Below are 12,916 nucleotides of genomic sequence, written 5' to 3' on the forward strand. Positions count from 1 at the left end.
TGGCATCTACGGCACACACACAAGCAACTTTCTAGCATTCATTTTGTGAACTGTCAAATCCACATTTGCTTCCTAGCCTTGTTCCCATTTGCCTAAGTTTAAATACCCATGCAGTACCAGAGGGTATGAGACTCTGACACAGGTATGCCATGACAATGTTTCCTTTTGCCTCTCATGTGTCATTGGCCAGATTTTGCCTCTGATGCATTCCTTAAAAGTGAAAGCTGTTATTTAATTTCTTTTTACTTTTCTAATTTCTTTCACCCAGGGAGAGGCATACCAGGTTTTCTCTTTTGGGCCGCCACCCAGCTCCCAAATTATGACACAGGGACTTAATATTAGTTATGAATACTCAGCCTAGCTTAGGCTCCTTTCTGGCTAGCCCTTTTAACTTAACCTATTTCTCTTTATCTACCCTTTGCCTCGGGGCTTATTACCTTTCCTTCTGTATGTCCTCCCTTTCCTTCTGTATGTCCTCCCTTCTGTATGTCCTCCCTTTCCTTCTGTATGTCCTCCCTTTCCTTCTGTATGCCCTACTCTGTGTCTGCTGGCTGATGGGTGCCTGGCTGGCCCCAGGCGCCTCCCTTTCTTTCTCCCTCATTCTCTCCTCTCCTTTTTCCTCTCATTCTTCATCAGCCTACATTTCTCCTCCTAGTTATTCTCTCTTCCTGCCAGCCATGCCTGTCCCTCTCCTGCCTAACTAGTGGCTGTTCAGCTTTTTATTAGACCAATCAGGTGCCTTAGGCAGGCAAGGTGAAACAAATACAACACATCTTTACATAATTAAACAAAGGCAGCATAAACAAATGGAACACACCTTCACACAGTTAAAGTAATATTCCGCAGCATAAACAAATGTAACACATCTTTGCCCAGTTAATAATATTCCAAAAAGGGAGTTTGAAGGTAACAGAAGATTTTGAAGCAGGCATTTAAATACCTTTGTTTCATTTTGGTAAGGGCTAGATCTGTTTGAAGGTGTTTGTGGATGCTTGCCTTCGTTGGCAAGTGGAATTTGTAGCTCTGTGTGTTAAAAGAACTTCACTAGAGTCCAAGTTAGAGCCCTCGCAGGAAAAATTGATTTCTAGAGCTCAAGATGAGCAATGAATGTTCTACACAGTGAAGCAGAGGGACACTACATCAGAGGCCGCCTCACTACTGACCACTAAAAGAAATCATCCCGAGGAGGCAGTGAACAGTGTTACCACATACCTTCTTCCAGCACAGGTTGGAAGCGGTATAACCAGGGTACCACACTGAAGTCATCTGTCCAGGCCTCCCTTTCATAAGCCACTATCTACTTTGAAGACCTAAGCCTAGGCACCTGTATGATAATGGAGACAGGATCCCTTAAGATCCTGCTTAAGAGCTCTGGGGGATGAGGCATACACATAAAGAAGTTTTAATACAAACCACAGCACACTCCATAGATGAGATATGAGCTATGATTGGCATGTAGGAAATCCCAGTGACGAGTGTGCTTCTGAACTGAGCATTGAATGTGGAGCCAGGAGAGGAAGGGAAGCTATGGATGTAGGAAACTCACCCAAGCCTGTGCATGGGCTGACGGTCAATGTGGGGGCCGTAAAGCTTTTATCAGGGCAGTGACCAGCAGACCCGTATTCTCCTCTTCCCCACCATTTCCTGTTGGGCACTCAGCACTAATCACGCCTATCTTACGATGGGTCTGGGTTCCGTCTTCCACATCCCTGCCCACAGTCCAGATAGCCTGTCTTCCCACATCACTAAAGGACAGTCCAGTGCCCACAGGGTGGTAAGAAATCTATTTGTAGAATATTGGAGTGGAAAATAAAGAAATGGGAAATATGGGGCTGTCAGGTAACTCCATATGAAGATGTCCATGACCCTGAAAGCATGCAGTTCAAGAAAACCCAATTGCAGCAGCTTCTCTAAGGCTCAGAGGGAACCCTAAAGTCATTGGGACAGAGACAATTACTTTGGGGGAAAAATCAAACCACAAATGTCAAAAGAAGCCTTTACAATGTGAAAACCTGGGAAGATTTAAGGCATTAAATTCTCATCTTTTCCCACATTAATTTTGAGTTGGCCAAACAGTGCTAAATCTTATTGCAACCAGCAACTCTCTTGGGCGATGACTGGAAAATGTTGGATGCTTCTTTTGAAAGGCATGCAAGGCTGCTCTATTGTGGCCAGGGGCCATGGGACCTGGGATACTTTATATCTGCTGTCCCCTTAGGCTTGCCCTCCTGCCTTGACTGTGGTGACAGATGTCTCCACATCACCATGTTAAGGGGCTCATGGGCCCTCACCTCCCTGCTTAGAACCAAGTGATAATATGCCCAGAGACAGGGTCGCATAGCTTCTTAGCTAAATAGTACATTTCACTGTGTCGTCTTTTGGTGTTCCCTGGATTTCTTGTAATTCAGACTTTTTGGAAAAGTCCTCCCCGCCACCCCCCAGTTTTCAATAATGCCCACTGAGGTTCTCTTGTCTCTTAACCTGCCCTGTTTCAGCACCACTTCACTGTTTGTGACACATTCTCCTTTCCTGTGCAAAGAGACCTTCCTGATGCCTTGTGCCCTAACTTCCCCCAAAGGGGCCAGCTGCAAAAGGTCAGGTTACACGGGTGTTCCTTCCCTCGGGTCAGGATGTCAGCCTGGCTCTCATCCCACGCTGGGAGAACACGTCCTGCGTGGTTTCTCTCATGTTGCACGTGGGCTCTCGGATCTATCACCCACAGCTGGGAAGCACCGCACCCTTGTACCCCAGTGCCGTCACTACAGAATTGGTAACCATCTCTGAGGCCCTCATCTCCCAAGATTTCAGGAGCACACAGAACTTTCTGGTATCGTGTGGGAGTGATTCTGGGCCTGTATTTGTCCCATTGCTTGCTGACTTGGTCATTCGTTTAGCATGTACTTAACGGGTACTTGCTGTGTTCTGTTAACAAACCAAGGTTTCGTGTTCATGGCTTAGCACCTGCCGGTGCCCACCCACCAAGGCACCAGCACACGAACACGGGGACCATGCTCCCCAAACCTGTTTTTCTAAGCCTTATTTCCAAGCCTGTCATTTGAAAAAGGATTTCTAAACTATGCTGACGTGGTCCAAAACAGTGTGGCTTGAATGTTGAAATGTCTCTGAATTTTCCATGGCCTGTGAATTAAGAAAGACAACATGTAGACATCTGTGCTGACATGGAGAATACAATGGGCAGTTGTAGTTCTGTTTTTCCATTCAGAGTGTCTTAGGCAGGTAACTTAAACATTTACATTCTAAGTATTTGTAACTTTCACTAAGAAAAAAAATAACATATTGTATAATACACCTTTACGTTTAATGCCTACTGAAAGTCCAAACTTTCTTTAAAATGCCAGCTTAACAGAAGAAAAGGTCCCAAAGCTGTAGAACTGCTTTGAGGAGATGGGGTTGAAAGTTCACATGGCCAGGTCTGCTCAGTGCGGTCGGCAGTCCTTGCCGAGGAAGCGTCTCCCACCGCAGCGCCCCTCAGGGCAGTTCTGCTTTTATCCCACTTGGTATCCCGTCGTCCCTCGGGTTCTCACTGTCTGTCCCTCTTGCTGTGTTCCAGTCTCCTTCTCCTGGCAGTTCCTCACCCCTGGGTGCTGAGTCATCAAGCATAGCCCTTCATCCCGGTGACCCCACGGAAGCCTCCACAAATAAAGAGGTAGGGCCCCATCTTCATCCCCGATGCCTGTTTTCCTTCACCCCGAGAATGCTTTGTTGTGTTCACCCCCGCCCACCCTGAGGAGATGTATTTCTTCTCCTCGGCTATGTGCAGATTGTCACTGAAAGCCGTGGTTGATCTGTCCAGTTCGGTGGTCACTGGCCACAGGTGGCTGGTAGTTCCTGAATATGGGAATTCACATCCTCAGGCATACCACTCGCGTTCCAGCTGTTCAGTCAGTGCTGTCTGTAGTTGGTTACAGAACTTTTGTACCACAGGACTACAGGACACTGGCCCTCAAAAACTCTCTGCCAGCATCTTTTCCAGAACTTTCTGTGACGAATGCCACCTCTGCATTGTCAGGGGTACTCACCAGCCCCAGACGCCCATAGAGCTCGTGGAACATGGCCAATAGGACTGGAGAACTAAAATTCTTATTTTCACTATAGGCCAGAAGCTACTCAGCAGGGAGGTTGTAAGGTGTCCCTTGGGGACAGGTTCTGTGTTTACCCCACTCATAGGGGACACACTGAACTCTGACAGAGCTCTTAAGTCACAAGATGTAGCTAAAATTTCTGGGGCCTGAAGAGGGCAGGTGTTTCTCCCTGAGTGGAGCCCCTGCCTCCTCTCACACCCAGTGCTCTCTTAGCCCGAGGTGGCGGGCTGCCTAGTGCGTGTCCACACCACATGACCGTTTCCCTGCTGAGTGACTGTGAGGGCACGAGACGCTCCTTCATCGGCACGGAGATGTGGTGAAGAGGTACATCTCGTGCTCCCTCACTGTGCCGACAGTTTGATGTTAAATTCAATGAGGAAAAGAAAAGCAGTGTTTCACCCGAATAACGGATTATTTCTACACTATATCCTGTTTATGAGAGAGAAGTACGGTTTTTAGTAAACCAAGTTCTTCTAGAACTATCTTTTCTTCTCCTCTGGTCTATTCAGACTCTGTCACTGGAATGTAAGTGACAGGATCATAGTTTCTGCTGGCCCCTTTTGCCATTATTTGATACTTTTATTCAGAGCACATGATGGGTAAGAAGGAGTGATTGCTTACCAACAACAGTAACAGACATTAGCATTTATTAAGCATTTGTGGTATTTCAGGCACCAGGCTGAGCAAGTCCCAGGCTGAATCTCATGGGAGCCTTGTGGTGGTTCTGGGGGTGGGGGTGGATATCACTGTCCTCGTGTTAGTTCTGAAAGACAGAATTTGGGTACCTTAGGCTACACAGCTCACAGGTGGCCCGCCATGGTTTGAATCTGAAGTCCTGTCAGCCCAGGCTCTGAACCGCCAGGGTCTACTACACCTGATGTGGAGAGTGTGTGAGGTCACACTCCCAATTGTCATGCCTGTGGGCTCTGTACAGATTCATGAGACCCCTGACAAGCCTTGAAGTCTCAGCTCTAATTTCTCATGTTGCTGCGTAGCCCCGACTGCCCTGACTTGAACTCAGTCCGCTTGCCTCTTCCTATCCAGTGCTGGAATGACAGCTGTTCCTCCACATCCAGCCTAGCCCTTAGTGTCTTAAATGAAACCTTCTTCATTCTTGCTAAGGGTCAACTGATTTTCATCTCAGTCCATGCGTGAGACGGCAGGTCTAATCGGGTATCTGAATATTAAGCCCTCAATTATGCATCAGCTGTAATAGGGAAGGTAGATAAGTTAGTCTCCCAGTCCCTGCAAGGCTTGGCACACGGCTCTGCATATCGTTAGAAATAATGATGAAAATCCTCATTGTATGCAATAGAGATGCTTTCATTTCACAAAAGTATTTTAAAGTATTACCCCAGAATGAAATAAATCTGATCGTGAGCTAACAAATGGGGAGTAGCGAATATACCAATTGTCTACCATTGCTGCTCTAGAGTAATTCTTCTGTAGCTCTGCTAAAACAGATTTTAGCATTCAGAGAAGAGTCCTACTAGCCCAAGAAACCAAATCAGCTTCTTAAAGGTACCTGGAGACTAGGCCATTTTGATGATGCTGAGTGACTTCTCATTAGTGGTCCCACCCCACCCCCAAACACTGAGAGCAAGGGCAGGGAGATGGATGGGAAGTGGTCTTTGGCCCCTGTGAAGAAGCTAGCTGCTCCATAGCATGGGCTCTCCTCGCCATGCTTGCCTCATGTGCTGTGCAGTTTCCCACAATGCATCAGCAACCAGGAGCTTCAGTTCTTGGTACCCAAGAGACCTGATTTCTTTGACATAAGGTGTCATTTCATCCCAGTGAGCGCATTTGCAGGGAGCCTGCTGAAAGTTGCCATATGTGGTCTACCATGCAATTAGTGTGGAGTTCCTGTCACTGTCCTGAATGATGAGGTGCTCTGATTTCCAACATAAAACAATTATCATGCCAATGTCAGAATCCTCTGCATGTTAACAGAGTGACACCCTAGTCCTCACCCACAGCCCGCTAATCTAGCCCTTCAGGTACCCCAGAGTGTGACATCATCTAACAGGTGGGTGTACAGAACAGATGTCCTTCTCCAAAAATCACGTTTAAATAGGCACATGCCCCCCATGGTAAATTTTGGCCACGCAAACCTTACCTTTTGCCCATTTGAGGTGCTTACATTTGAACCCGAGGTGTCTTCTGATGCCCCCCATATTTCACCTTGTAAGTTCGGATACCATTTAAAGCAGACATGAATTCTCTGCTCGTCTCTCATGGGGAGGAGCCATTTCCAGCATATGTGCTTATGGAAGAAGCCTATGGCAAGCTTTGCTCCTTAGCACGCTGGCATATAAACTTCCAGCCGGAATCTAGGATGTGTCCAGCTCACCCCATCCAATAGTGCTGTTGAGGCTGACACAAAGAAATGCCAGTGTTTTAAACCTAACCTTTCATTCTCACTTTAAAGAAATATAAATTCATGATTTACAGAATGGAATTTTTCAGCTTAAGTGAATCAGTGAGGGATTAAAAGGTGTGAGAGTTTATTTTACTTTTAATGGATACCCTTGTGTCAAAGATCTAAAGGAAACTCTCCGGGGACTCCTTACTCTCAGAGTATACAGCCATTTTATTGATACATTTTGTAATCAATAGTTTTTTATGCTGAATACACTCTTAAAATGTACAGTCTAGTCTTTATTGCTGATTATACTTTTTTTTAAAGCTGACAAATACCTCTCTGAAATGTAGGGGGATTTTGATCACTTCAAACTTTAGTGGGGAATTCTGGGCTTTAGGTAACCTTAACAGGAAACCCATCTATTTATCTATACTTCACTCTTTCTAAAGAAAAACGGTCGATAACTGGTTAACAAATGCCACTGGTGATGTATTTCTTTTTTATGTTGCATGGACGCTTGTGCTAATGCATATTTCATCATGCTCTGCCCTTTTTGAAACCTCTTTGTCTTAATTACAGTCAAGAAAAAGCTTGGCTTCATTCCCAACCTACGTTGAAGGTAAGAACTGACGAGAAACTACTGAGTACTGGGTCACTCATGAATCTTTTAGCATTTGGAGGCACTGGATGGAAAACAGATTGGGGGAAGGATCACAACTGCTAACTCTGAGCGTCTTAGACTAAAAGTATAATAACTGTGAATCCTTGGTTCTTGCCATAGACCAAGGGTAGAGACTGGGCCTAGCCAAGCGGTAAGCTACGCCCCAGGGTGTCGTGAAGGTCCTGACTAACTGCCCATTTCTGTGTTTTGACTACAGCCTTAGTTGTTGAAAGTGAGTAAGTTAAGTTTGTACCCTGGCCATCAGCTTCTCATGGGGAGCAACTCAAGGTGAACTAGACCATTAAGACAAAAATAAAAATCACTTCAGATTAGCCCTGCAAGAGGGAAAGTAAAGTGTTTCTACTTCAAGTTATCTCATTTCTAGAACCTGGGCTTTCACAGTGGGTTATATTTTAGTCTCCTTGGAATTATCACTCAAGTCAAAGAAAATACATATTTTACTTGCAGTTAAAATGTCTGTCTTTAGTGACCCTGTTATATGTAACAGTTGCAAACATGCTTTAATTTGGGGTGTGGATTATAGGTGATTGTGATTAGAATCAGATGTCCCTCTATTTAAAACAGAGATTTAATTTGGTGGACTGGTGTGTGAGAACAGAAAGATCTGATTTTCCTTGGGATTGATCTCAGTGTGAAGCATCATGATCTGTCCATTGGCAAGATTGGCAGCCTGGGACCATGGCTTTGCAGTGACATTATCAATTTGCAGAGTTGGAGTCTGATGCCATTATAGGAATGAACTATCCCATTTTCCTCATGTATGAAATGTGATTCCTCCATCACAGACCAAACAGGGGAGGAAATTTTGAGTGGGTCGAAAGGGAATAGGCAGAGTCAGGAAACGGTGCTTTCCATTATCGGAGCTCTCCGTTCCTCTAACCATTTCCGCAAGCAGACATCTAGTTTATAGATGTGTATGCCAGGCATGAAAGTCAGAGATGAGTATGGCATGGCCCTTGTTGCCAAAAGCTCATGCTGCAATCCCCAGGACTACGTTGAGGGGTGGGGAATTGTTTCACCTAAGGTCTCACACATGCCGGGCAAGTGCCCTACAGGCAAACTTTGAACAGACTGTCTTCCTGCCTCACCCTCCCAAGCAACTAGGATTCCAGGCCTGGCTAAGAGACATCATTTTTTTAACTGTTGGACTTTGATTCATAGTCAAGTAAATCCATCATTTTGCATTTCGCATAGTAAATGACTCGAAGATGTCTTAGACTAGCAGGTCGACCACATATGTAACCAGTGAGAATGGGAACTGGCATGCACCATCCAGGATGTGGTCCCCACCCCCCAATGACATCATTCACTCTGTGTGGCTCTATGTTGTTGCAGTTCCTGGACCTTGTGACCCTGAAGACTTGATCGATGGAATTATTTTTGCTGCCAATTACCTTGGCTCCACTCAGCTGCTCTCAGACAAAACTCCCTCCAAAAATGTGCGCATGATGCAAGCCCAGGAAGCAGTAAGCCGCATCAAGGTGAGGGGTCTGCACGGGCTGAGGGGTGGTGGGTGGCTGGAGGCACCTGAGCTGTCAACAACAACCCACAGCTCTTAAAGAGTAGACTAAGATGCTGCCAGCAGGACTTATTCCTGCCTAGCTAAAAGCCTGAGCCTATACATATAAACACTGTTCAGGTTGACCTTGAGAATAAATACATATGGCCGTGGACTTTGCTCTTTATGCCTCTAGGGTGAGGTTCCAGTCCTGGCTTTCTGCTGACAGCTGGAGGCTCCTGGTTGGAGCAGTCCTCTTTAGGTTCCATTCAAACTGTCTTGCTTCCAGTAAAATGAACTATTCTGGTAAAATGAATGACCAAATCTTGCCTGAGTAGTCTGAGGAAGTCAAGCAAGTCCCGCTTTAAACTAGTTTGAACACAGTCATAACCTACCTAAATTAGTTTTATCATAGCCATATCCTGTTTAAATTAGTTTTATCAAGACTTAAAAGGAAAAAAAGTTAATTGGATACATCAAGAAACAATTCTATCTAGTTTCAATAATTCACAAGTAGATTGAGCCACTCAAAATCAGTCTGGAAATGTGGAACTCTAGAGTCTCCACCACAATACCACCTAGAATTACAGAAAAACCAGAGCAGCAGGGACACTGTGCATTCATGCTATCCAAACGCCCTGTGCTGTCAGATGAAGCACACTCAGAGAGCGAGCATCACTGCATAAACCTGGAGCCAGAAAACTGACATGTTAGGACTCACCAACTTATTTTTCTAGTTTCAGCGACTTAAAACGGAATATTCTCTGCCCCTCTCCTTTGGTCCCATACCACAGCCTGGTGCTGGTGTGGTTCCATAGTGTGAGAAAAGGGCAAGAGAAGGCAGTGTGAGGCCTTTGTCTGTTGAGAAGAGACAATCCTTGAGTGCTCTTATGTAAGACTGAGGGAGAAGGTAACAGTTGAAGTGAGTCCCTTACCCCTAACTCAACAGCTCGGAGGAAACCAACCAGTGTGTCAGGAAGAGGCTGTCAGATGAGGAATACCACAGGAGTATCCTAGAGGCTGAAGGGAAGGGAGGTTCCTGACCTGAGAGGAGTGATTTAAAAGGAATCGAGATTTACTGTGGCTCACGGTTGCAGGGGTCTTAGTCCACAGCTGGTTGGGTGTGGTTTCTGGGGCTGTAATGAAGCAGAACAGTGAGGCCGAAGAGCATGGGGAGCAGCTTTGCTCACCTCAGGGAGACAGACAGAACTGCATGCCGATCCTCTCCTCAAACACCCTCACCAGCACCCAGACGTATACTTACTCCTTGGTGTCCCTCAGATCAATCAAGAATCAGGTTGACAAGAGTAACCGTCATAAATTCGTCTCTGCTCAACTCAACACCCTAAACACATCTGCTCAGGCCATAATTAATCTCCAAATGAAGAAAACAATAAGGATATAGCTGCTTAATAACTTTTCCAAATCTCCCCTGGCACACTAGACAAACTCTCACCTGTGAGCTCCTGTGAAAAACAAGTTAAACACTTCCAACATATAATGATGAACATCCTCATTCCAACAGGGCAGAGTAAAAAAAAAAAAAAAAATGACAAACCCAGCACTAACAGAATCATGTAGCATCTGAGGAGTGTGGTGGCATAATACGAGCTTCAAAGGTCCTGGGCAGCCTCACCTGCAGCCTTGCCAATGGTAGCCCACGTGGTTTGTCTCAGATGGCTGCATTCACTACCTGGAGCTTCAGTGGCATATATTTCCTGTTCTTGCATCTGATTTACTGGCACCTCCATTTCATCTCTGTCTTTACCTTCATATCTTCATCTACAGAGAGGGCTCCCCCCAAACCAGTATCACATGGAAAACACCAGTGTCTGGCACCAGCTCAAGCAGTAGCTAGACCTCCTTGGACCATGGCTGCAGGAACCTCTGAATGCCTTGGCAACTGAGCAAGCAGAATGGTTTCTATGATAATAACTTGTAGGCATCTGTATGCACGCAGGGCGCCCAAGCAGCCTTCTCTTTCCAAGGAGAGTCTTTCAAGTCAGTTTACACTTTTCTGTCACGAAGCCTGCAGTAAGAAAGCTCTTGCTGATTCCTGATGTGCCTTCAAGGCATCTTTCTGTCCTATACCAAAGTACGTCTCTCCTTTTGGAGGGTACTTTTTAGAACCCATACCTTCTGTAACCTCAATTTTTCATGGACTTTGAACCAAACTACAGGTTTTCGCATCTTTCCACCCTGCTTCTGCTCCCCGTTCTAACTGTAAACCTGACCAAAAGCACCAGCAGTTTCCATGCAATAGCCTGAATGGTAGCTGTCTTAAAATCCCCTCGGCCGCCGGATTTAAAGAGAACCTAACACAAAGTCTCAGGATAGAGACAAAATGTAGACAAGTTATTTGTCAAAACACAACATGAATGGCCTCTAGTCCAACTCCAGATAAGTTCCTCATTTCCATTAGAAACCCCATGAGCAGTTTTTACTATCTGTGATGTATTGATCTGAGCTCTCAACATCATCACCCCTTAAGGCCTGGTGAGAGAATTTTGGGAACTCATGTTTCCAAACTTCTCTTCCCACAAACAGCTCGTGAAGACTTCTGAGCCATGGAGTCAGGTAGTCCCAAAGACAACGCCTCTCCTAGTACCAGTTTTCTGTCCCTTTGTAAGTTGCCATGACAAGTAGTTGAGAGGAAAGATTGGCTTTGGTTCACAGCTGCAGAGCCCATTGTTAGCTTACTGTTGTTTCTGGGCTGGGGTGGAGAAGAGCATCATTGCAGGAGGGTGAAAAGAAGCAGAGCTGCTGCCCCATGGCAGCTGGAAAGCAGACAGGCAGCAAGTGCTTGTCTACACTGAAAGGCGAATCTGCTCATCTCCACCCACGTCAATCAAGACTGACCATTACAGCCAGTGTGCTGGCATACACCTGCCGTCGCCATGCTCAGGAGGCTAAGACAGGGAGAGTGTGAGTTTGAGGCCAGCCTGGGCTCTATTACAAGTCCTGTCTCTAAATCAATAAGATGAAGCCTCGGAGCAGATGCCCACTCACTCTGCATTTCCCCGGGATGCTGTGATTTTCTCACTCCTCTCATCATCAAGTAGCTCTCCAGTGTACCTGCTGCTAGAGCTTCCATGTGTCAATCACTCTTTTGACAACTTCGCTTGTAAAGCAAACACTTCTCTCCTGAACTCGGAGCTAGCCTCTCCCTTAACTACCCATAGTAAGCTGTGACTTTTAAGTCACCATTGATATGTTAGGAATTAAGGTGTGTGACCCAGGGGATAATTTTCAGCTGCCTCAAAAGTGAGTATTGTCACAATGCTGATAGCAGTCTTGATGTTGAGTCTGGCTTAGCAGTTATTCCACATGTCAGGGATCCATTCAGCCACTTCATCTGGGACACAGACACCTTGCCTGTGCTTTGAGACCCTTCTGTGATGCACATGTCCTACCTTCAAATGAGCTTCTCCAGGATAATGAAAAGCAGGAAGATCATTTCTTTTAAGAGAAGCTCCTTCTCCTCACAGACGTGCATCTTGCCCCAACTCCCACCAGCACAGCACCACAAAAGCAAAGCAGAAGTTTGACCTTCACTGCTAGTAATGCTATCAGTAGAACATTGCCGGATTCTTTCTGAGCTGCCCAAGTGTAGTGTGTTAGTCAGCCTTCCACCACTGTGACAAATACCTAAGATAAACAAAGGAAAAAGGGTTTATTGGGGTCCTACATCCACCAGTGTTAGCTCATGGTCACTAACCTGTGTTGCATGGGGCCAGTAGTGGTCCCGCACAACACTGGGAAGTTCGTGGTGGAGGAGGCTGCTCACTTCACAGTGGCCAGGAAGCAAGGAGAAGGGAGTCAGGGTCCCAATAACCTAACTTCCACTAGACCCATCTCCTAAAGGTCCCACCACCTCCCAAAGGTAACACAGGCTGACCAAACCTTTACCTATGGACCTTTGAGGGAACATTCCAGAGCCAAGTCATAGCAGTTGGCCCAATTCCTTTTGTTTGCTTCACCCCAAAGAGATACATTAATGCCAGGAATTTCCCCAAGGCCCTTTCCCCCATGTCTTCTTCCCCATAATCTTCTCCATCTTAATTTAACACCTCCCCAGCACAGTTCTGGAGATGATGCATAAATCCCTTAAAAAAAACAAGCTAGTTTTCAAATGGAGTCTTAGTCCAGACTCTAAGGGGGATGGATAGTTCTGCAAAGCACATAGCATTGAGTCCCTTAGAAGAGTTGGTGCTATCAGCTTCCCCAAGGCTAACCATACTCTGGAGACCTGCCACAGCCTGCCTGATGAC

At 45.9% G+C, this 12,916-nt stretch overlaps 1 protein-coding gene across 5 annotated transcripts in view; it reads left to right on the forward strand.

Moving 5' to 3' along the window:
- Positions 1-12,916, forward strand: part of Apba1 (amyloid beta precursor protein binding family A member 1) — a 222,495-nt gene that overhangs the window by 174,185 nt on the left and 35,394 nt on the right. For all 5 annotated transcript variants that reach the window (XM_076561382.1, XM_042261998.2, XM_042262000.2 and 2 more), the window contains exons 3-5: positions 3,572-3,667; positions 7,045-7,084; positions 8,483-8,628. In XM_076561382.1, coding sequence (XP_076417497.1) covers positions 3,572-3,667; positions 7,045-7,084; positions 8,483-8,628 — 282 coding nt within the window. The remainder of the gene's footprint in view (positions 1-3,571; positions 3,668-7,044; positions 7,085-8,482; positions 8,629-12,916) is intronic.

Source organism: Peromyscus maniculatus, chromosome 1, assembly GCF_049852395.1.
Source record: "Peromyscus maniculatus bairdii isolate BWxNUB_F1_BW_parent chromosome 1, HU_Pman_BW_mat_3.1, whole genome shotgun sequence".
In the NCBI taxonomy this organism is placed as follows: domain Eukaryota; kingdom Metazoa; phylum Chordata; class Mammalia; order Rodentia; family Cricetidae; genus Peromyscus; species Peromyscus maniculatus.